Raw genomic sequence first — 23,123 nt, 5'->3', positions numbered from 1 at the left:
TACTGCTACTGCTACTGCTGCTGTTACCGCAGCCGCCGTTGCTGCCAATTTCAAATGTAATCAGCCTTTGTAAGTACAAGAAAATAAAATTTTGTTTTTTTAGTCGCGTGGGGGATAAAGAAGAGAAGTGTAAGATGAGGAGGAGAAAGAAGAAGGAAAACGGAGGAAGGAGGAAGGACGAAAAATAGAAACTGTGGTTTTTTGTGAAACACTGAACATCAAGATGGAAAGAATAAAGCAATGGCTAATAGAACTCATAAGTACTGATTGAATGTACAACAAGAGTACCAAATGGAAGCTACAGATTTGGACAGAATACTTTTTATCCAATCGTTTGTTACACGTACTTAACACCATCGTCTCAAGGCTCACCTTTACATGTAAAGCTTCCGGTAAGTGAAGTTATCTTACTATTACTGGTTGGTTACACAATTGTTATGACGCAATAAAATGTGTTAACCGCCTAACTTATTTGAAAGGAATAAATTAATTAAAAACCACAATACAATTTTTTTTTTCTCTTATTGTTTCGAGAAAGTTGCCCATCTATTCTTTGTATTCTTTGTATTTGTACATTTCATTTCCTTTTTCCATTTCCATTCTATTCTCTTGCAACTGAACAAACATCCCGAAAACGTATGTAATGCGTCTGTAAATTACATGCATCTCGACGTTCAACAATTGAACAATATGAAATAACAAAAATGAGACGGGGAAAGAATGAAAGAAAGACTGAACACAAATAAAGCAACAAATGAATAAATAAATGAATAAATAAATATTTATCAACTTATATAAAGAGCCAATGGATCCCCATCCACCCACTTTTTTACTTTTACTACTGATTTACTATAAGTGACCACTACCTCTCTTGTTTCCAGCAACCAATTGAGTGTTTTCGTTTAAGAAAACCTCATTCATCTACTCATTCATTTACTCATTCACCCCCCCAAATACTCATATTTTTCACATTTCCATCATCTTTGCATCCCTTCATATTCAACAATGTCGATGCAATCGCGATCTCTGAGTCTCAAAAGATATTCAACCATCGACTTGGACTTTGTTGGCTATGAATGCAAACACAAGTATCAAAAATACAGAGTCAAGTGGCTGAATTTGAAGAGGAAATGCACTATAAAACTCAAAGTTAAACAAACTACATCATCCACAATTGGAGCTCCAGCAGCTTTATCAACTGCAATATATTCTTCTTCTTCTTTTTCTTCCTCCTCCTCCTCCTCTTCATCTTCATCATCGCTGTCACAAAGACTTACTCGAAATAGCAGCTTTCGCAGCGTTCTAACACTCAGAGCTGATCGAATTTATCATAAAAGTTTTCGAGGCAGCAACCATAACAAACACAACAACAATAGTGATGGAAAGGAAGGGAAAGAAAAAGAAAAAGAAGAAGAAGAAGAAGAAGATAATGACGATAACGAAGACAGCGAAGTCGAGACAATTGAAACTATAGTAGTTGATGACTTTTATGAATTGAAACAAATTCCAAACATTGTCTTTCAAGTGAAAAACCAAGAGCAATATCATAAACAAGATCCACACTCACCCAAATGTGGCGAAAAGTTATCGCTAGATGACCTCGAGGACTCAAGTTTATCATCTCCCACAAGAAATAATTTGGAATTTAAACATGAAATTGATGCGCAAGAACTTCCATCAAAGACGACCACTATTGTTGACACAGTAACTAGTGATGTAGATGAACAAGGTGAGATTATCTGTAATGATCAAATAGGAGAAGTGATTGCCAAGTTCAATGTGCAACAACAACAACAACAACAACAACAACAACAACAACAACAACAAAAAAAACAACAACAACAACAACAACAACAACAAGAACAACAACAAAACCACCACCACCACCACCATCATTTAAACCAGGTACCACATTCACTAAGCTCACCTGAACTGCATTATAATCAAAATCAATCGAGGCAACTTACAAATGGTCCGAATTTGAGTCAAGTACCAGGAAACACTAGCTCAACTCTTTTAAATACGCCGCTTAGATACAGGTCTCAACTAAACCAGTACCTTGCAGTAGTTGAAGAATCCAATGAAGAGGAATATCATCATTATCAACAACAACAACAACAACAACAAGATTTAGGCGTGCCATTTACGAACTGGAGAACATACTCACAAAGGGCAAACAGAAGGTACTCTCACTATCAATTGGTTGACCTGCAGCAGCAATTGGGAGCAAGAGTAAATGCCAACGCAGGTTTGGGATTGAAAATGGGGAAAGAGATAGGAGTGTGCACCAATTTTGACAAACTACACCAACATATGAATATCAACTCGAAAATCGTTGACGATTTGAACCACTGCTGGTATGTGGTGGAGTTGCTAGTTTGCATAGTTGCAACATGGGAAATATTTCAATTCTTTTATTACTACTAATAGTATTTTATCATCTAACTCGGAATTTTATACATACATACATACATATATATATATATATATATATATATAATCCTATATTTATATAATCTAGTGTCATCTTGTAAATACTCTCATATCCTTTTTTAATTTTTTTTAATTTTATTTAATATTTTGCTTTAGTTCTTTGGAGGAACTTCGAACCCTTTCTGAACAGCAGGTAACTTCAATAATGAATCATACCATTTGCCTAACAAGGGCCATTGATTGATATCGATTTCCAACCTGGACAAACGGTATGCCCAGCCTAGTAAAGCAAAATCAGCAACGGTGTATCTGTCACCAACCAAGTATTTAGAATCATTGGCCTTGTTTCTGCTCAAAATGTCTTCGTAGACACCATATATTCTCTTTGTATCTGTAATGTATCTATTGATACCATATGGCACTTTTTCCTTGGCAGCAAAGACAAAATGATTAGCCTGTCCTTGGATAGGACCATTTTCTGCCACTTGGAATATCAAGTACTCCAAAGTCTTGTAGTATTCAGCAGTGCCTGCTGGATAGCTAAACTTGTGTTCTTTATCATAAGTGTCTGCGAGGTACTGTAATATTGCACCAGTTTGACTCAAAACCAATCCGCCTTCGACTCCTTTGAAATTTGGATCATTTATAGTGGGAATACGACCATTTGGGTTGAGCTTAACAAACCAGTCTTCCTTGGTTTCATTCTTGGAAAGATCAAATTTTTGTACTTCATAGTCCAAACCCAAGACCTCTAAAAAAATACTGATTTTGTATCCATTGGGGGTGGGTGCAGTATAAAGTTTAATAGGTTTTAAAGCCATTGTGTGTAACAGAGTTGTAGAAAATTGATGTTGTATTTACTGGTGATACCAGTAAATGAAAAGCTGATTAATGGATAGATTCAATATATTGGAGATGCCCATGTCAATTTAGGAGCTCCTATATGCTTAGAAATAGGCGGTTATATATACTGTAGATATACATATATAGCTATACAAGAGCTCTTGACATATAGATATAAATGGGGAACCTTCCCCCACTGCCCCCTTTATTTTTTTTTTTTTTGTTTACTCATTTTCTTATATACAATGTGATTGCATTGTTTTGGCACTGTGGCTTCTATTATTCCCACTTTAATCTCTTTGCTGATTTGTAATCACTATGAACCTGGTGCCTATAGTGCCAGCAACACTTTCCACTCATATATTTATTCATACATTTTTAATACAGAGGATTAATGGGATAAAAAGGAATGGGGTTGAACTTTAAGGTATGGAGGGAGGTAGGTAGGGGGAATGAAAAATTGGAGGTGAATTAGCGGACTACGCAATTGAGTGGATGTTTTACGAAATATTAAACCACAATAAAGCAAGGTTTTAATTTTTTTTTTATTTTCTTTAATTCATTCATTTATTTTTTATTTAATTTATTTTGGTTGTTATTCAAACTATACATTCGTTGCTTTCAGTAAAGCAATTGATGCTTCGAAATGGTATTAAACCTATTATGGTACCGAGTTACCTTTCTCTACACCTGGTACCTTGGCCAATTGAGTATACCATTTAGTCAATAACGGCCATTGGTTAATGTCAATCTCAAGTAGTTTCAATGCACCTGTCCATGTGAACAAAGCAAAATCAGCAACGGTGTATCTATCACCAACCAAGTATTTAGAATCATTGGCCTTGTTTCTGCTCAAGATGTCTTCGTAGACACCATATATTCTCTTTGTATCTGTAATGTATCTATTGATACCATATGGCACTTTTTCCTTGGCAAACACTGCAAAATGGTTAGCCTGTCCTTGGATAGGACCATTCTCCGACACCTGGAATATCAAGTACTCCAAAGTCTTGTAGTATTCAGCGGTGCCTGCTGGATAGCTAAACTTGTGTTCTTTGTCATAAGTGTCTGCGAGGTATTGTAATATTGCACCAGTTTGACTCAAAACCAATCCGCCTTCGACTCCTTTGAAGTTTGGATCAATGATTGTTGGAATACGTCCATTAGGGTTCAATTTCTCAAACCAGTCCAGTTTGCTTTCGTTTTTGGTAATGTCAACTTTATGGGTTTCGTATTTCAAACCCAAGACTTCCAAAAAGACACTAACCTTGTGTCCATTTGGAGTGCCAAAAGTGTATAATTTGATTGGTAAGGACATTTGAAATTGCAATTTGGAGTTGTTATGCTTGAAAATGTTTCTTTTTTTTTTGTTCTCTTTTTTTTTTTTGATGTTGATTCAAATCAGACTCAATTGAGAGAATGGTGGATCTGTGGAGCAGAAGTTGGGGAGGGGGGGAGTGTGTATGTGGGAGGAGTAGGAGGAAAGAAAGAATGACAGGGATAACAACAAAAAGATTGTGGAGTGCACTTTATCTGATATATTTATACCTCCCTCTCTTTCTTCCCCTCCTTCTTCTCCTTCTCCTTCCCCTATTCCTGTTTTCGTTATTGATGTCCCACAGTTGCTGGTTTTGGCAGGTCTTGAATAGGAATTGCTTAGTAATCTTGTGTAATATGTGAGGTACACACACACACACACAAAAAAAGAAAAAGGAAAAGGAAAAGGAGAAGGAAATATAAACCACAAAAGTCGGCAAATATATCCCGACTTTCCGAAAAGAGTTTTGATTGCAATCAATTTCAGATAGAATGTCCACTAATCATTCAACCAAAGAAGACCAAAGAAGACCAAAGAAGACAACAACAACAACAACAACAACAACAATAACTTCTTGATGAAGATTTGATGCAATTGTGGCAAAGTGTCCATGTTGTGGATCTAAACAAATACCCAATTGTTTATATGATACTGTAAAACATTTTTTGGTATTTTCTTATCACGATTGCCATAATTCTTCAAGACATTATTATATGACGTTGCCACTAAAGAGTCCTTTCTCTATCTTCTTCCTTATATTTTTTTTTGGATAATGAATTAGAGAAACATTACGTACATATTTACTTTCCAGACTTCCAAGGATACAGACCATCTTATATATATTTAGTTTATGAGGTAGATTCCATCGATAAAAGCATTTCTTACTGTGGCTTCTACATACAAAGTCAATTGAAGAACGGAGCTATGGTGTACAACTTTACGGCTCCGTGAATTTTCTACCTCTCTCTCTCCCTATATATATATATATCTATATATACAAACACAGTTTTAGTGCTTGGTGAGCGGTAGAAAGGGGAATGAAGAATAAGAAAGAATGGGGTTAAGAATAAAGGGGTGGTAGGAAAAATCCCCTTCTACTCCTTTCTTTTCACCTCTTACAGCAAAAGGAAAAAAAAAGAAAAAAAGAAAAAAAAGGGAACAGAAAAAAAAACAGCAACAACAACAACAACCTCAACAGCACACAAAGTACCTTATCTCTCACACTGAACCCTTACCACTGATCACCACAAACGATTGAAAAGAATATCATGGCAAACTTGTCAAGAAGAATTGTTGCTGTTATATAATTTGTAAGTGTATAGCCTCTATCATATTGTAAATGATCTTGTTTCTTCAATACAATAAAGAGGTCTTCAAACAATCTTCATCATATATAGGAAAAGAGATGTAAACATACAATACAATATACTAAAGACCAAAAGCAAGAAAGCAAGAAAAAAAATTATATAAGAATTAATAAGCAACAATAAGCAATAAAAATAATTATAAATTTATATGGCGTCAACGCTAACGTTTCATACCAGTGGCAACGGTCGTAAGCGAACTAGAATGATAATCCTGTTGCACATATAGACAATTACACAATTAAACACTTCATGACAAACAAGTACTCTTTGATTTGAACGACTTGTTCCGATGCATGTCACAATAGATAGATTTACCAGTTACTCACAAGTAGGAGGGAGGTTTTACATGGTCAATGAAGGGTTTGTCAGCTTTTTGTCACTATCAAACTCCAGTATATAATCTGGGGCTTCTAGTATGTCTTTTTTTATCAAAGCGGATAAATTTCTGCATTCACTCAATTATCACTCTTTCACACTCAAACACATATTCAAACACATACTCAGACACATACTCAGACACATCCTTAAACAGTTGCCTATTTTCAATTGTTTATCAATATTTTATTCTATTCTTCCTTTTGTTTAGTTGTTTTCTGACTACATGGAATTTGAACAAAAAGGAAAAAAAAAATGGTTTCCAAATTGGGAAGTTTTTCTGTACGGGTAAATATTATGAGGGATATATATCCGTATCCAGACTTGTAAAATAGTAGACACACTGCTGCTACCAGTACTACTACTACTACTACCAGTACTACTACTACTACTATTACCACTGTGACAAGATCTCCGTGCAGATACACTAAAGATCTTGGTCAGCCCAGGGGGTTATCAACTACAGAGCAAGATCCAGTTTTTTAAAAGTAAATCAGCAATTTCTTTTCCATTTCATACCATTGTGAATTGAGGTTTTTTTTTTTTTGGCTTCTTTCTTTTTTTTTGGTTTCTAGTTTTTTGGTTTCTTATTATCTCCTTTCGTTTACCTCTTTCTAATTCATTTAGTATTTAGTACAACTCCTTGAACCTTTTTACAAAAATTCACCCACTTTGTTATCCTTCACTCCTCACCTCCACCTACACCTCCACCTCATTCTTAATGATAAGATACCTTCCAAAAGAAAATGCAGAATTTTGAGATTGAAAAACGAACAAAAGTTTCGAAAGCATGTGATTATTGCAAAAAGCGAAAGTTCAAATGCAGCGGACAAGCTCCATGCGAGCTATGCACAAAAAAGGATATCGAATGCCAATTCAGTATAGTAGATCGACGAACTATTAGAAGAAAGAATAAGAAAAGAACTATTAAACCAAGAGTAGAGTCTACAGATGATATCAGCAACAACAACAACAGCAACAACAACAACAGCAACAACAACAACAGCAACAACAACAACAGCAACAACAACAACAACAACAACAACAACAATAATAACAGTGACACCACCACAAACAATAACCGCAATAGCAACAAAAATGGCAATAGCTTTGATAACACTTCTAGTACTAGTACTACTAAACAAAACAACAACAAAAAAAACAAGAACACTTCAAAGCAACACTCGTCCCACACTTTTGTTCACAAACCATTCAAGAATGATGGCCATTTTGACAAGGACACCCTAAAGTTGTTGAATCAAAAGAGCAAGATCCCAATACATTTCCAGCCATTAACAATTTTCCCCTTGCACAAAGTCGACGGTAGTGTAGCAGGCCAACAGGATGATATTGACAACAATGACGATGGCAGTACTGCATCAGAGTCAGGACCAGGATCAGGACCAGGATCTGGGTCAGGATCAGGATCAGGGTCAGGACCAGAGGTATTGGCGGAAGGAATAGCAAATACAGAGAAAGAGGTACAAAAATCAAAAGATCATGAGTCTACTGAATGTCACTTGAAAAAAGATTTCAATGCTAAAGACACAACAACTTTTAAAGACAATTTGCACTCAAATGAAACAAGTACAGAAGCTGAACTGGGGCAGGAACGAAAGCAAAAAGCAGGACAAGCAACTGATCATGAAGCCAAAGTTAATACAAAGAGACAAAAACATGGCCCAGCTTTTAAACACGAGGCTAATCCGTGCCAAAATACTGATTATTCATCCAATACTGACTCAACGCCACTCTCGCAAACAGATAGGTCATCTGTACCAGCAAGTGTTAATACCCCAAGAGCCTTGTACGACTCTGGCGGCAACCTACGTTATGTTGGTGAATCATCACCTTTGTCATTTTTATTCGAATGCCGCAACATTTTTAAACAACTCATTGGCGAATCATCTTTTACTATAGAGCTGGACTCATTTGAAGTATTTGACGAGGCTGACGACTTTCAAGAGATTGTTCAAGTTCCGTTACCCAATAGAGAAACTCTAAAACATATTTTGGAGATATTCTCGGTCAATGTTAATGTCAATTGCTACATTTTTGACCCCAAACTGTATGAAAAAAACATTATTGTTCCCATATACACCAATTACGCGGCATGCTCGATTGACCAGATTGCAATCATCAATCTCACCATAGGAGTGGGACTTCTTTATGCCGAAATCGCCAAACATCCCATTATATACAAATTGCAATCACCACAAATGAAATCATCTGCATATTTCGAATATGGAATCTACTTGACTAAGAAATATATGAATATAGGGAAATTGTGGATTACTGAAGCATTCTGTTTGGCCACTTACTACTACCAAACAAAGCAGCAAAGAAACAGCGCATGGTTGATGTTGGGACTCTCTATTAGAAATGCACAAGCATTAGGGTTGCATAGAAAGTACATCAATGAGTCATTTAAGGACCCGCAATACACACGACACAGGAGGAAATTGTTTAAAAGCTTATATGTACTCGATCGTATAATGTCTGTATTACTAGGAAGACCATTGATTATTGACGACTGTGATTGGGATGACTTTTCAAGTGAGGATATATATGAAAAGGATAAGGATGGCAACATAATAGAAGATATCCACATGAAGGCACTCTTTGAAACTTGCAAATTGGCAAAGATTATTGGCCGAGCTATTCGAAGTTTCTACTTGGATGGTATAATTAACTCGTACAAAGCTGAAAGAGTTGCGATTGAAGTAAAACTTTGGTCAATGCAGCTCCCAGAATCACTACAGGTTGATAAAGTGCTTTCTGCTGTACCTAATAAAAAAAATGGAACCGAGATGGGCGCAGAGATGGGAACAAAAACAGGAAGTGGAGAAACTCAAACAAAATACCAAGACAACTGGGCTCACGGCAAAGAGGATTTGAAACTTCCTTTGCTAATGATTCATTTATCCCAATTGTATGCCATCACATTATTATCGCGACCATTTTACATGTATGTCATATTCAAAGATAAAAAGGGGAAAATAACCTTGAAAAGGCCCAAGAACCGACAGGAAATTGCCATGTGCAATTTTACCAAAGCCACAGTAAAGGCTTCTAGTTTGATTATTCAGTTTCTGGAATGCTACATTGATTATATCAAACTGATGAATAATAGGGTTGAGACCTACGCGCTTGTACATTGCTTATTTATGGCCTCATTGATTATTGGTCTTACAGTGCTCTGTGTGGAGTTGAACAAATATATCGACGATGAAGGTTTCACTACAGAGAAATTGATGAAGCTTTTGAATTCTTCCAAAACAATTTTTTGCTATTTCTCAAGAGTAAACCCAATGTCCAATAGGTTTTATTTGATTGTTGAAAAGATGCAGGATGCTTTGATGTTAAAGTTCAAAATGGATGCAAATGGTCACAAAATAGATGTTAAGAAATCAAAGACTTCTGCGGGAGCAGGAGAAGGAGCAGATGCAAGAGCAGGAAGTAATAAATCACACAAGCGAAGGTCGCTGGCAAAAACACAAAAGAGCACAGAGGATGCAGCAGCACATGATGAAATTTCAGTAGATGCTTCAAATCAGAAAGGACAATTAAGCTCATCCAAGGAATACCGGCAATTATCTCATGATTCCAAAGCTACGTTACTTTCTCCCGCTAATTCCACTAACACCACTTACTCCAACATCACAAGTACTATATCGAACGAGCGCGAGAGTGCCACCACTACCAATGATAACACATTATTATACAATCAGAAGAGCAACAGAATTAGCACCCAAAGCGCTACAAACGGTGCAAACGGTGCAAACGGCATAAACACCATAAACTCCATAGGCGACACCGTTTCTGATCCTTTAGTTGATCTCTATAATTTCAATAAGGACTATGACAGTTTTATAGATTCTTTTGGTCTTCATGTTCCCGAAATGTCGAGCAACGAGTTTAATACTTTTTTACAGTCACAGCTTCAGCCGTCACCTACAGATAGCCAAAACTATAGCAATACCTATTATCGAGACAATCTGCTGCGAAGCTCACAAAATATCGATGCCATTTATGCTAATATGCAAAATTATGGTAGTAACAACAACAACAATGGTAATAACAACATCAATCATAGTAACAACAGCGGCAGTGGTATTGGTTTTGGTGGTGGTATTGGCGTTACAGCAGACAATAGTGTATCTTCTTGGAATCAGAATGCACATTTCAACAATGAAGCAGAGTCATCGACATCACCATTCAAGAAGGGCAAGACCAGCGGTGACAATGTGTTTGGATCGAATAATGGTAATGATGATGGTAATAACAATAGCAATAGCAATAGCAACAACAGAAGGAAGAGAGGTAGGAACCAGCTTGATGAGTTTATGTACAATGTTGGTTTAAATGATTTGCTATTTGACTCTAAGATATAAAAAGCTTTAACAAAGAGCTTTGGTTCAATTATTTTAGACTCATTTTATTATAAATTATTGAAATTCCCCGTTGATTTTGTTCATTTTCATTTCTCTTATTTGTATTTTCTAAAATATATTTTTGTCTTCCTTTTTCTTATTTTTCCTTTTTGTAATAAAATTTACTGGTGTTTAGATTAACCCGAGTGTTTATGGCTTGGTATCTACATTTTGTCAAAATTTAAATAGGAAATAAATATAGTATTACAGTTGTATATATGACAATGTTACTGAAACACACTAATAATAATAAAAAATCTTTCATATTCTCAATAAAACACTCTCCAATAATTGTTGGCCGCTCATGCCCTTTAAATTTTAATTCAATAAAAACGACTCATTGTCTATTATGTATTTTCTAATTTGTGACAAATTATCAGCCAACTTCTTGAACACGGAAACTTGAAAATTAGTATCGTACATGTAATACAACAAGGTCTCACCAATTTTCAAAATGTACAATGTCTTTTCTAAATCATAGCCAGTGTTTGCATTCATACCCATAGCATGGTTGTTGCCATTTTCACCATTGTTGTCGTTGCTACCATGATTTGGTGTTGCTGCTGGGAAAGCTGAGTTTGCATTTCCCTCTATTCCATTGAATAGATACAAGCTTGTAAAATTATTGTTGTCTTCAAATTTATTTAACGTACTTGGTCCTTGTGCTCCTAACATCCCTGCCATTAAACCATTGTTATTGTTATTGCTATTGCTATTGCTGTACTGAGCGACGCCCGCGTCGCCCAACATTATGCTGTTGCTATTGCCATTGCTGTGGATAGCTCGAGGGTCACCAGCAAGTGCTTGGAATTTTACTTGTAAGTTATGCTTGACCTTGTCCAATAAAGACACAATTGCAAGAAACTTGCCATTCATTTCAGCAAGTAGATCCTTATTGTCTTCATTTTCATCAATGTTTATACCCATCTCATGATCCATGCGTTTTTTCAAGAGAATGATAGAAACAATACCCAATATCGAAAAGACATGAAATAACATTTGAGAATGAATGAGATTTGTTGTTGGCACAAACTCATCAGTGACCACTAAATGCATCATTTCTTCAAACTGACGTGCAATCAACTTTGAATTGTGTCGTGTGTCAGTTTGTGGACTTTGCTGAACATTGTTTTCGGAGTTTGAATTGTTATCCAAGTATCCAAAGTCAGTGCTGAAGAGGTCATTGTTAGACTGTCCAGAAGCATTTGATGAGAACAATACAGGGTGATGGTGACTGTTTTGGTGAGATTGATGGCGATATCGATTTTGATTTTGATTTTGATTTTGATTTTGATTTTGATTGTATTGGTGACCATGTTCACGATTAGAATCAACTTCATCGCCTTTAATAACTTTAGCCTTGAACAAAGAAAGTTTCAAAATGATCAATGCAGAGTCAAGCGTTTGCAAATAATTCACATTATCAAGTGTATTTTGCGGACCCTCGGGATTTCCAGAATTCAAGATATTACCAAACGCACCCACCATTTCGTCGTAATTGGCTAACCAACTAAATGTCTTAATTGCGCCAAGATCAAACACTGTGGAGAGTTTGGTATAATTGACCAACATTGCATAATCCAATCGTGCATAATCTTCCGTACCAAACATACCAACACCAATGGGAAGTGGGAAACATTCAGATACCTCATTTAAAACTTTAAACAGGTTGATTTTTTTCAATTCTTTGTACAGCATAATTTCGTAAAAACCATGGACAAGGCAAACATAACCAAATTGACTCAAGCTTTGCAAATTTTCCTTGATGTAGGTGTCTAAATCTGGTGATGGTGGTTTCTCGGGGTTAGCATTTTTGGCAATTTTTAGAAGCAATTCCTTATATCTGATAATTTTGCGACGGTTAATGTAGAAACTTATTGTTTCATGTTCGTTTTGATGATCTTGACATGCTTCTTGAAACTCTTGAAAACTTTTAAAATTCCACAAGTATTCATCTGTTTTATCAGCAATGGCTAATTGATGCAAGTCGTTGACCGATAATGTCAAGGGAACATTGTACATCATAAACAAAAAACTCGTCAACCGGTAGATTAAGAATACGATACGATTCTGCGATTGCAAATTAATCTGGTTTTTAAATTTCATTTCATCTTGATGTAAGTTTGTAAAAAGAGAGTGAGCACCACCTCTGCTATCAACACCACCATTGCCGTTGTCACTGGCGTTGCCATGACCAAAAGATTCACGGTCTTCCGATGTTAATGTCTTGTAAATCACCTCGTCTTCACCATGGATTGAGAACAAGAGCTCATGCTTATCTTTTATAGAAGTCTTGACCAACGAGTTCAATGCATTCAATTGTCGCATGACAATATAAACGTTATTGATGTTTTCCGAAAATAAACCGTAAATGACTGATAGCGTCAATGATTGGATAAGCCATAAAGGATTCGCCGAAAAAAATGAAGGTTTTTTCAGATTAACGATATTTTTCCTGCTTTCCAAATAAATGTGAATTGTTCGTCTTGATGCTTCGTATAAATGTTCAGAATCGTTTTTGTTGTTTGCAATCAAGGCTCCAATGGTTGCCACCAACAAGGGGAGACAAACCCGAGCACTTTCATTATCGTCTAATTCATTCGAAGTCATGCTCATGATTTCATACTCATTCAATTTGGAAACATGGATAAATGGAAAATGTGTTAAAAAGTCCTTGACAAAAGTTGATAAATATGATTCTAGCTTTTCATTAGAAGGAATTGCAGGGGTGGTTATACCATTTATCGGGTACTTGTTTAGTGCTTTATTGACCAAATGTCTCATCCTATTTGTAAATAGTTTGTTTCTTGTATAGTTTATTGGTGCTTTCCAAGTAGATGGTTGGTCTGAAGCAATTGCTTGATGTGGTGAGCCAACTGAGTCAATACGCATCTGATCAATCGTGGTACTGGTGACACCCAAGGGGCTTGGTCTAGGAGGAGATTTCACAAATCCCGGAGAGTTTGTATCGATACCAGAAGAATATGTTGAGATACTATCGCCGTAAAAAGAGTAGCCACCTGCGGTAAATTTGGCATTGACATCATATTCATGAGTGAGATTGTCCATGTCATTCAAGAAATTTAAGTCCATATCTGTTTGCCGAAGAGGTTCTTGAGAGGCTGATGCTAGGTCTTCGTCGGGTTCTTGCTTGATAGGATTTAGTACACGAAGGTGAGCAGGAATTTCATTCATCATTTGAGCATCAAGCATATAATCAGGCATATCATAGAAGGAATAGCCAGGAATCTCAAATTGTCCATCGGGAATATTTGGGTTGTTTGGGTTATTAATTTGTGACTGACTGTTATTTGCAAATGATTGTATACCGTGATGTAGTGGTTCATTTTGACTCTGAAAAGATTGTTGATGTTGTTGGTGTTGATGCTGTTGATGCTGTTGCTGCTGCTGCTGTTGTTGTTGTTGTTGTTGTTGTTGTTGTTGCTGAAGCATTTTTTGATGAGCAGTGACCCCATTTTGGATCTCCTGATTTGTCAAAGTAACAGTGGGCATCATAAAAGTATTGGGTCCAATATTGGGTCCATGGCCAGTGTTGAATCCATGTCCATGTCCATGTCCATGTCCAAGCCCATCGAAATGAGAATTGAGACTTGCTATACTATCTGTTCTTGGTTGTTGCAACTGTTGCTGCTGTTGCTGCTGCTGCTGCTGCTGTTGTTGTTGTTGAGGAATGTTGGTAAATGATGGGTGTGAGAACGAGCCGTGTTGGCTCACATTGACTGGCGGACCAGGGTAATTGTTTATTCCTGAAGTGATTGATCCTTGACGCATGAGTTCATTGAATCGCAGATCATCGGATAAACCAGGTATTGCGGAAATGTTATTCAACCAATTGAGTTCATCAGCATTTGTTGAGGGCATTAGCTGTGGTGTAGAAAACTCGACGTTATCAGTGTTTGGGTACAAGTCATTAAACTCTGGAACATTGATTGCATAGTTTGCACCGGATTGTGCCGAAAACGAAGCGCCTCTTCGAAGTCGCGTTGAGCTAACACTCATACCTGTGGCCATAGTTTCTTCGAGCTTCTTTCTTCCGCGTTTCTTTTGTAGTAGGGCTGCATTAGAGCTTTTCCTAGTTGGCACTCCAGAGGATGAAGAAGATGCTGATAAAGTAGTGTTTGCATTGGCACCGGAGTTTGTGCCTGTGCCTGTGCCTGTGCCCGTATTTCTTTTTGCCTTTTTCACTTTTCCATTACTAGGCTTAGCCTTATCAAATAATTCGAGGTTGAATTCCACTGCCGTTGCTTCTTCTCTTTTCAATTTGGCCCTGGCCTTTAAAGCTGCCTCTTCGGCTTCTAGTACGGATTCCTTTTCATATACATCTTCTTCTTCTTCGTCCTCGTATTCTCCATTTCCTCCTGCATATTCACCTCCGTCTTCGCCATCCAATGGTTTTAGTGATTTCTTTCTTAACCTTGTGATGGCATCGGTGCATCCTGCGTGAAGTTTTTGGGCGTGCCGTAATAGCAAATCCCGTCGACTAAATTTGCGTTGGCATACTCCACAGGCAAATGGTTTTTCTTTTGTGTGCGATCGTTCGTGTCTTCGTAAATGCTCCAATCTGGCAAAAGCTCTGGTACATACTTGACAAACAAATAATCTGGGTTTTCCTGATGGTGTGGTACCAAAAGCAGTAAGTTCAACTGGGATATTCTTTTTGCTGCCGCTGCTGCCGCCGCTACCACCACCACCACCACCATGAGTGGAGTTGGCTACTGCTGATCCTTCTCCTATTCCTTCTCCTTCTCCTTCTCCATTTCCTTTCCTTTCTTGAGGTTCTTTGGTGGATTCGTGTTCCATTTGATTTGGTTGGCCACTTTCTTTATATTCAGTTGATGAGTTAGAGCTGTCGTAAGTAGCACCGGTGTCAGGTTTTTCTATACTGCTCTTGGTGTTCTTATTTGAAATTCTCGCCAGTCGACTTTCAAAATCTGGAGATTGTGCCATTGCATGAGACATGCTGTGCAGACCACCTAGATGAGGTGGAGAAGTGTATACTGCTGGTGTGTTGCTTGTTTGTGACAAGCCTGTTATCGTGTGTGTGGGGTTGATTGGGTAGTTTAATTGTAGTGGAGGAGGAGTATTTTGTACTGGTGTTGCAAGTTGAGTTGCAAGTTGTGGTGCCAGATATGGTTCCAGGTGTGGTACCAACTGTAATGCTTCTAAATTGTTGGGGTATAAGTCTGTTGAGGAAATGTGCAGGTTTAAGTTTTTTTGGTTAGTAGTTTGCAGATACAGGAGCAGATGCTGGTGCAGAAGCTGGTGCTGATGCTGATGTTGATGTTGATGTGGAAGCTGGTGAGATGTATTGGGTGTGATGGCAGTACTGCTTGTTGTAATTGAGGTGGCTGCCGAAATCATGTATTACAAAGTTTGTTTGTCTCTCTATCTTTTTTTTTTTTTTTTTGGTTCTTTGAATTTGAATTTGGATTTGAATTTCTCGCTTTCTCTCGTTCAGTAATTCTGGTTTGGTTTTTATTCTTTTTTTTTTTTTTTTTTTTTTTATTTTCGTTTTTCTGGGGGTGGGTGGAGGAGGGGGGGGGGGGAGAACTGAGTGGGAGTGAGAAAAGTATAGTGAATAAATATGAGACCGAAAGTTTGGGTAGTGTCGAATAAATTTTTATATATATATTTATATATTTATATATTTATATATTTATATATTTATATATTTATATATGTGGGAACAACAATATAAAAATATAAGAATAAAAATAAAATTAAATATAAATTTAAAAAAACCTATTGTTTTCTCTAATGTCCAACAGATAATATTAAATGGAATAATAATAATAAAACTATTCAAGGGCAGCTGAATAATACCTTGTGATATTCGTAAAGGGAGAGAGAGAGGGATAGGGGAGAGGGCAATGAAGAAAAGGTTTATTTCTTCTCAACATTTCCTGAGTGAGTCAGAAGTATATAAAGTGTGCTTCGTATTGCAGTTGTTTGTAGTAGTTTTGGCAAAGGATATATACAAAATATATATGTAAAAAATAAAAATGTCTGGGTCAAAAATAATTGATGAAAGAAAAGTAAAAATGGGTGACCTCTCTTTCTCTTACTTTCTACACTTTTGTTGTGTCTCCCAGTGCCTGGAGATCCCTACAATTTTTACTTTGGTGCTCTAGAACTCTTAGTACTCTTAGAACTATTAAGCTATTAAACACTTAAGACTCTTTAACTCTAATTCTAACTCTTCTTATTCTTCTTCTTTAGTTTCCTCTACTGCTAAAGTGTCGGTTTAGAGAGGTCGTGCACGATTTCCTTAATCTGGTTTAATTTTTTCTTTTCTTTCAAGTCTACTGCAAGATTCCCCCAGAATAAAATAAATAAAAAATAATAAATATAAAAAATATAAAAATATAAAAAATAAAAAGGAAAAAAAAAATGTGGGGAAATTATTTATGTCCGCGGGAAATCTTTTCACCAATGTTTCCAATGCTCGACCTAAAGTGAAAGTTGATGGTGGTATTGCGTGAATGGGATGGAGGGACAAAAAAAAGCAGTGGGGGGAGGAAGAAGAAGAAGAAGAAGAAGAAGACTGGAAGCAGTATAGAGTAGTCTAGAACTAAGAGTAAGTGGGATAGAGTGGGGAAGGGGGAGAGTACGTAGTTTGGTGAGAGGCTTAATACTACTATTTTAATGTGTTGTTGCTGCTGCAGAAATATATAGAGCAGCCGTGGGTATTCAAAATTAGCATTGTGTATGTATAGTACGAATATATACAGAGTGAATTTGGATGGACAGGTAATGAATGAAACAAAAGAGGATGTTGAATATGGTAACCAAGTATTTTTTTTTTTTTGAATCAAGGGTATGTAAAAAATCCCAATTGATAATTTTTAATTTGTAAAAAAAACAACAAAAAGATGAAGAAAACAACAAAAAAATGAAAAGAAAAAGAGAGAAGATGTTTCAGGGCTATATGATGTAATTAACAGTGTCTATAGTTCCCTCTGGTTCCCATTGGTTCCCTTTGGTTCCTTTGTTTGTACTCTCTTTTACTCTTTTATTATTATTGTGTACTATTTACATTGTTAATCTCCCCAGGTTTAGTCAATGTTGGCTATCTCCTATATTAGATATGTCCGACCTTTTTTTTTCTTTTGTCTTACAAACCATGAGGTGTATTGCGCTTCTGGCGACATTGCACAACTTGAAAAAAAGAGTAAGCTTCAGCAGCAACAACAGCAGCAGCAGCCTCTTCCTCTTCCTCTTCTTCCTTAATCTTTATTCTTTTTATTTTCTTAAAAACATTAGCATACTGCATATAATTGAATTTTAATTAAATAATTAATTTGAATTTTTTTTTTTTTTTTTGTGGGGTCAGACAGACACTTTTTTTTTCTTCCATTTAAAAGAAAACAACTTCGGTTAAACCCGACATTTTTCTTTAATTCTTCCATTCTCCTACTGTGCGATACGCGTGCAAACAAAAAGATATTGTGACTATCACTGTATATATATATATATGTATATATATAATATTTTAAACGATGAACACCCAACCAAATAAAATAAAATAAAATAAAATAAAATAAGAAAAGAAACCATACAAATTGACAAGACTATATATATATATACATAAATTCATAAAGGGATGACCTTATTCCATAAATATCTGGTTAGTGACCTCTGATCTTTTAAGCCAAGTAATATTGTATCATGTATGGAAGCAGTATGTGAGTATGTGAGTAAGCCAATAGAAGGCTACAAGTTCTCCATATACAATGCAATTTGACGCTTGCAAATATCAAGATCTGGATCTGTGTGCTTTAGTTACAAATTAGACTCCGACACAGAGTCTGTGTAACTTTTATATTTAAATACACATTGTATACTGAGTAAGCGTAGTGGTTAGGAGAATAGTTGTCAACATTGCAAGTGAAATCTGGGGAACCTTTCTTTCTTTCTTTTTCTACTTTGTTCTTTGTTCTTTCGTTCGTACACTAAAAAACTTGAAAACTATATACACATATATGAGTGATGTATGAAGAAGAACAGTGATTTAGAATCAGTTGGGCTTGAACAAAAGAAGGAACAAGTGTGAGATTGGGTCATCGATTTCTGTGGTTATGCAAGATGAAGCATCAGCAGTGTATTACCAAGGAAATATACATATGTATATATTTATATATATATTATTTGTTAGACTCATAGTGTGTTGGGGCTTTTCTTTTATGGGGGGTGGTTACAGGCCCTTGAATTTATTATTTTGAAAGTTCTCAAGTTTCTTGTTACTGTTATTGTTGTTGTTGTTGTTGTTGTTGTTGTTGTTTTCCATTTCTGGTAACGACGGACTAATGGCACTCTTACTCTCTTCAACCCTATATAGCTACTTCTCTCCAACACTCTCTTTTGCTTTATAATGTTGGGTTCACACTCTAATCTAATAACTCTCTGTTGCAAGGTAACACTTTATGGAAACATAGGAAGAGAGAGAGAGGAGGGAGACATCACCATTTAATACATTTCCTTGTTCATGCACATTGAATCTGGAATCTAGAAACTAGATACGAATTTGGAAACTAAAAAGAAGAAGAAAAATAAAATCATATGGACCTCGGACTTTTTTTTTTAAATTTTTTTTTTAATTTTGAATCATTATTTTCTTTACCAAAGACTTTACTTCATCAACAATTAATGAACCAACAAAGAAAATTTCAAATTATGAAAATGAAATTACTAAAGAAACAGTTTACACCAGCCTATCGAACAGTATTATTATTTGTCTCCAACTACGATTCTATTTCTTTCTTTCTTTCTTTCTTTTTATTGTAGTCGGGGTTTGGAGGAGGAGAGATGCCGAGTATACAAAAATATTAGGACGAAACCAAGATTTAGGTGAGCTTTTTACACTTATTCGGCTCTAGTTTTTTTTCTTTCTTTTCTTTTCTTTTCTTTTCCTTTACTTAACTCTCTACTGTAGAGTGCAAAATAAACGAACAAGAACAAATTTTAAATAGTATTACTAACACCACATTGTTGAACCAAAAAGAAATATATATATATACATATACATATACATATGTATATCTCCAAGTGCCAAGTAGTATCTTACAATCTATTGAAATACTTTCTTTTCTGGTTATAAAGAATACTCCATGATTATTATTCTTTTCATCATTCACCCTTTATATATATATACATCTTTTATTCAAAAATGTTTTTTCTAAGGGATACCACCAAGAAAAAAATACTCGTACAACAAATTGTAAACACTTTTGTACACACGTAGTTCACATGCATTGCAAAAAATGGGAATTGTATGACGTCATTACTAATGTAAAGTGGTGTGGGAAGGAAGGCAAGTCTAAAACAACCAAACAACAACAAACAACTTGTATCCACGCAGAAAAGAGACAGTCGGATTTATCGCCTCAGTGATAACACCGAGATAAATGTTGTCTCACAAAAGAATACTCAACCGATATTTTTGACAAAGTAAGAAACAATAAAAAAAAGAAACTAACAATATCAATATAATCTCATTAAACGCATTAAAATTACTAAAGTACCAAAAAAAAGAAAACAAAGAACAAAAAACCAGACAACAGCAACAACAACGACAAACCTCTAGCTTATAACACCATCTTCAATCAATACCAGATAAAACTATCAAAGCTCCATTTGGAAAATTGAAAATGGACAAATAAAGAAAAAAGACAAGAAAAAGACAAAAAAATAAAAAGATAATAGCAATAGTAGTATCCTAATTTCAAACCTTCTTCTCCACTTCTTCTTTATCCTCCTCTGAGTTGCGTCTCATCAAATTCTCAACAAATTCAACATTTGGCTTGTTCAGCTCAGGATCATAATGAATATGGTCAAATCCAGTATTACCCCTGCTATTGGTATATCTAATCTTGTGGATTTGCGAATGATCAGGCACCAACTTGTTACAACGTCTCAAATTGTACCATGGCAAGGTAAACACCTCTTCAATCGACTCCAAACTTCTTCCCTTCAACTCTGGTAAAAAGAATGCCCACACCAAAGATAAGACCAACACACCAACAAAGAAATAAAAGGCACCATAAGGGTTCATGGCAATCATCATCTTGGGCAACGCCTTTGAGTTACCATACTGATTGGCAAAATGCAAAATCATCACCATCGACTGGGCAAACGATCTAATACCCAAGGGGAAAATCTCTGCACCAATCAAATACTGCACCGAGTTAAAACCAACCGTCCAAAAAGTACCACTAAGGAAAATAGCAGCCAATGCACCTGTACTTGCACGCTTTGCAGCACCAGTAATCACCGCACCATCATCGGCAGCTTGAGGCACAATGGTAAGAAAGATGGCATAATACAACAAACAAGCCATTTGTCCAGTAATACCAATGTACAATGCCCTCTTCCTACCAAGAATATCAATAATGAAAAATGCTGAAAGATAAGCTGAAACAAACTTGACAACACCCAACACAGCAGACATTTTCAACTTATCAACACCTTCAACACCAACAAGCGCAAACAATTCAGAAGCATAGATTGTCACCGCATTAGCACCACTCCATTGTCCCAAGATTTGCGTTGCACCAGCAATACAAATAAACCTATACACAATACTCTTGTTAGAAACCATTTGTTTAAAGTTGGTCCACAAGCTCGATCCCCTTGTAGCCTCCTTTTCAGCCATAACTTGTTCATTGATATCACTAATCTCAGCAATAATGTATGGATGGTCGGAAGGCAAGCGTCTCAACTTTGAAAGCTTCTCAACTGCTTCATCAGCCCTACCTTTCTTCAATAACCATCTTGGCGATTCAACAGTAGTAAACCATGAAAGGATAAAGATTAATCCCGACATAATAATCTTGATTGAAAGCGTTACACGCCATTGCTTATCATTTATGGATCCGGAACTAGTGGTGGAAGGAATGTGCAAAACACTACCATAATTGGCAAAGTATCCCAACATGATACCAAAATACACGGCACCGGCAAAGATACAGTTACACATTCCTCTAATGGGACTTGGTGCAACCTCAGACATGTAAACGGGACCAATTGCTGCTGTTTGACCCACAGCCAAACCTTCAATCAATCTTCCAGCGTACAATTGCCCCACTTTGGTCGAAGTGATTTGAATAATAACGCCAACAATCCATATGATACAGACAAATTGCAATGCACGAACTCTACCCAAGAAATCAACCGACTTCATAGCAATAATGGCACCTCCAATAGCACCAAGTTGAACCATTGAAGTAATGTTGGATTTCAAATTGGCCAATTGGTCGGCCGTTTTTGTAGGGTCTTTTAAGCCAAATCTGGCAATAAAAGAAGGGTTGGCAATATTTCCAGAAACTATAAGTAAAGCAGGTTAGTAACAAGGTTGTCTAGAAACTGAATAAAAAAGAAGAAAAAGGAAAAAGAAGAAAAAGGAAAAAGAAGAAAAAGGAAAAAGAAGAAAAAAAGGAGAAAGAATTCGGCATCGAAATGATTGTCTTTAGTTTTTCTTCCTGTCCTCATGTCCTAGAATTTTTCATATCACTGTTTTGTGTTTTCTTTGTTCTTTTTTCTTTTCTAGCTTGTTCCTTTTTTATTATTATATTCTTCTTCTCTTCTCCCCAGCCACCTTCCTCATTTTCTGATAAGTACATACTGTTACCTTCATCCAAACCTCTTGCAGCACCAAACAATCCAAATAAAAAGATGGAAAGATACAACGTCATGTTGAAGATTTCTGGCGGATGCTCTGAGGTGTCTGCAGTGAATCTAAATTTGCTCATCCATGATTTCTTGGGTTGTTGATTTTCCACTACAGGATCTTCCCCTGTCACATATTTTTCTTGGATGGACCTTAAACTTGGCGTGTCAGTGCCCTTTTTTTCTTGAGCGGCTGTATTCATTAAATTATGTTGAATTAGTTGGTGCTAAAAAAAAATAATTTAAAAAAAAGGAACAAAGTTATACAACGCGATAATTGAATAGAAAGATGAATTTGTACCAATGAACTTGTTGAAGTTCCAAATAAAAATATGGGATAAAGTTTTTGATAAACTAGTCAGAAAGAGTACTTTTGAATTTGAATGAAATACACCTCTTTATATACAAAAAATAATTTTATTTTCTTTTTCTGAAAAAGATAGTCTTTGGAAATTTCGTTTTTCTTGCATATATTTGCTTTTGATTGTTTCTCCTTCTGTTTTTCCTGTTTATTTTTTATTTATTCTATTATTAACTAATCTTTATTGCTTTTGGTTCTGTCTTTCCTTTTCATCAATATTAAACCTCCTCCTTATTACTTACCATTCCCCCCCTCCCCGCCACCTCATTGACTCTAACCCATATAACGCGTTGCCCCCCCAAAAAATG

At 36.1% G+C, this 23,123-nt stretch overlaps 6 protein-coding genes across 6 annotated transcripts; 2 read left to right on the top strand and 4 right to left on the bottom strand. All coding sequences in view use genetic code 12, as the record gives it.

Moving 5' to 3' along the window:
- Positions 1-1,005: 1,005 nt before the first annotated feature.
- PVL30_004094 (uncharacterized protein) lies at positions 1,006-2,427 on the top strand (the record flags this gene model as incomplete). The annotated part of the gene is made up of 1 exon (XM_001524355.2): positions 1,006-2,427. One exon carries the CDS (start codon positions 1,006-1,008, stop codon positions 2,425-2,427), a length of 1,422 nt encoding a protein of 473 aa, XP_001524405.2.
- A 158-nt stretch (positions 2,428-2,585) lies between these two features.
- Positions 2,586-3,254, bottom strand: PVL30_004093 (uncharacterized protein; the record flags this gene model as incomplete). The annotated part of the gene is made up of 1 exon (XM_001524354.2): positions 2,586-3,254. One exon carries the CDS (start codon positions 3,252-3,254, stop codon positions 2,586-2,588), a length of 669 nt encoding a protein of 222 aa, XP_001524404.2.
- A 683-nt stretch (positions 3,255-3,937) lies between these two features.
- PVL30_004092 (uncharacterized protein) lies at positions 3,938-4,594 on the bottom strand (the record flags this gene model as incomplete). Its single annotated transcript, XM_001524353.2, has 1 exon — positions 3,938-4,594. One exon carries the CDS (start codon positions 4,592-4,594, stop codon positions 3,938-3,940), a length of 657 nt encoding a protein of 218 aa, XP_001524403.2.
- A 2,488-nt stretch (positions 4,595-7,082) lies between these two features.
- Positions 7,083-10,730, top strand: PVL30_004091 (uncharacterized protein; the record flags this gene model as incomplete). The annotated part of the gene is made up of 1 exon (XM_001524352.2): positions 7,083-10,730. One exon carries the CDS (start codon positions 7,083-7,085, stop codon positions 10,728-10,730), a length of 3,648 nt encoding a protein of 1,215 aa, XP_001524402.2.
- Positions 10,731-11,087: 357 nt separating this feature from the next.
- Positions 11,088-15,737, bottom strand: ADR1 (DNA-binding transcription factor adr1; the record flags this gene model as incomplete). The annotated part of the gene is made up of 1 exon (XM_001524351.2): positions 11,088-15,737. The coding sequence occupies one exon, from the start codon at positions 15,735-15,737 to the stop codon at positions 11,088-11,090; it is 4,650 nt and encodes a 1,549-aa protein (XP_001524401.2).
- Positions 15,738-20,511: 4,774 nt separating this feature from the next.
- On the bottom strand, positions 20,512-22,657 carry PVL30_004089 (uncharacterized protein; the record flags this gene model as incomplete). The annotated part of the gene is made up of 2 exons (XM_001524347.2): positions 20,512-22,112; positions 22,411-22,657. The coding sequence occupies 2 exons, from the start codon at positions 22,655-22,657 to the stop codon at positions 20,512-20,514; spliced, it is 1,848 nt and encodes a 615-aa protein (XP_001524397.2).
- Positions 22,658-23,123: the final 466 nt, after the last annotated feature.

This window comes from Lodderomyces elongisporus, chromosome 5 (genome assembly GCF_030384665.1).
Source record: "Lodderomyces elongisporus chromosome 5, complete sequence".
NCBI classification, from domain to species: domain Eukaryota; kingdom Fungi; phylum Ascomycota; class Pichiomycetes; order Serinales; family Debaryomycetaceae; genus Lodderomyces; species Lodderomyces elongisporus.
Note: the sequence above shows the minus strand (reverse complement) of the source record. Positions and strands in the feature narration are given on the sequence as shown.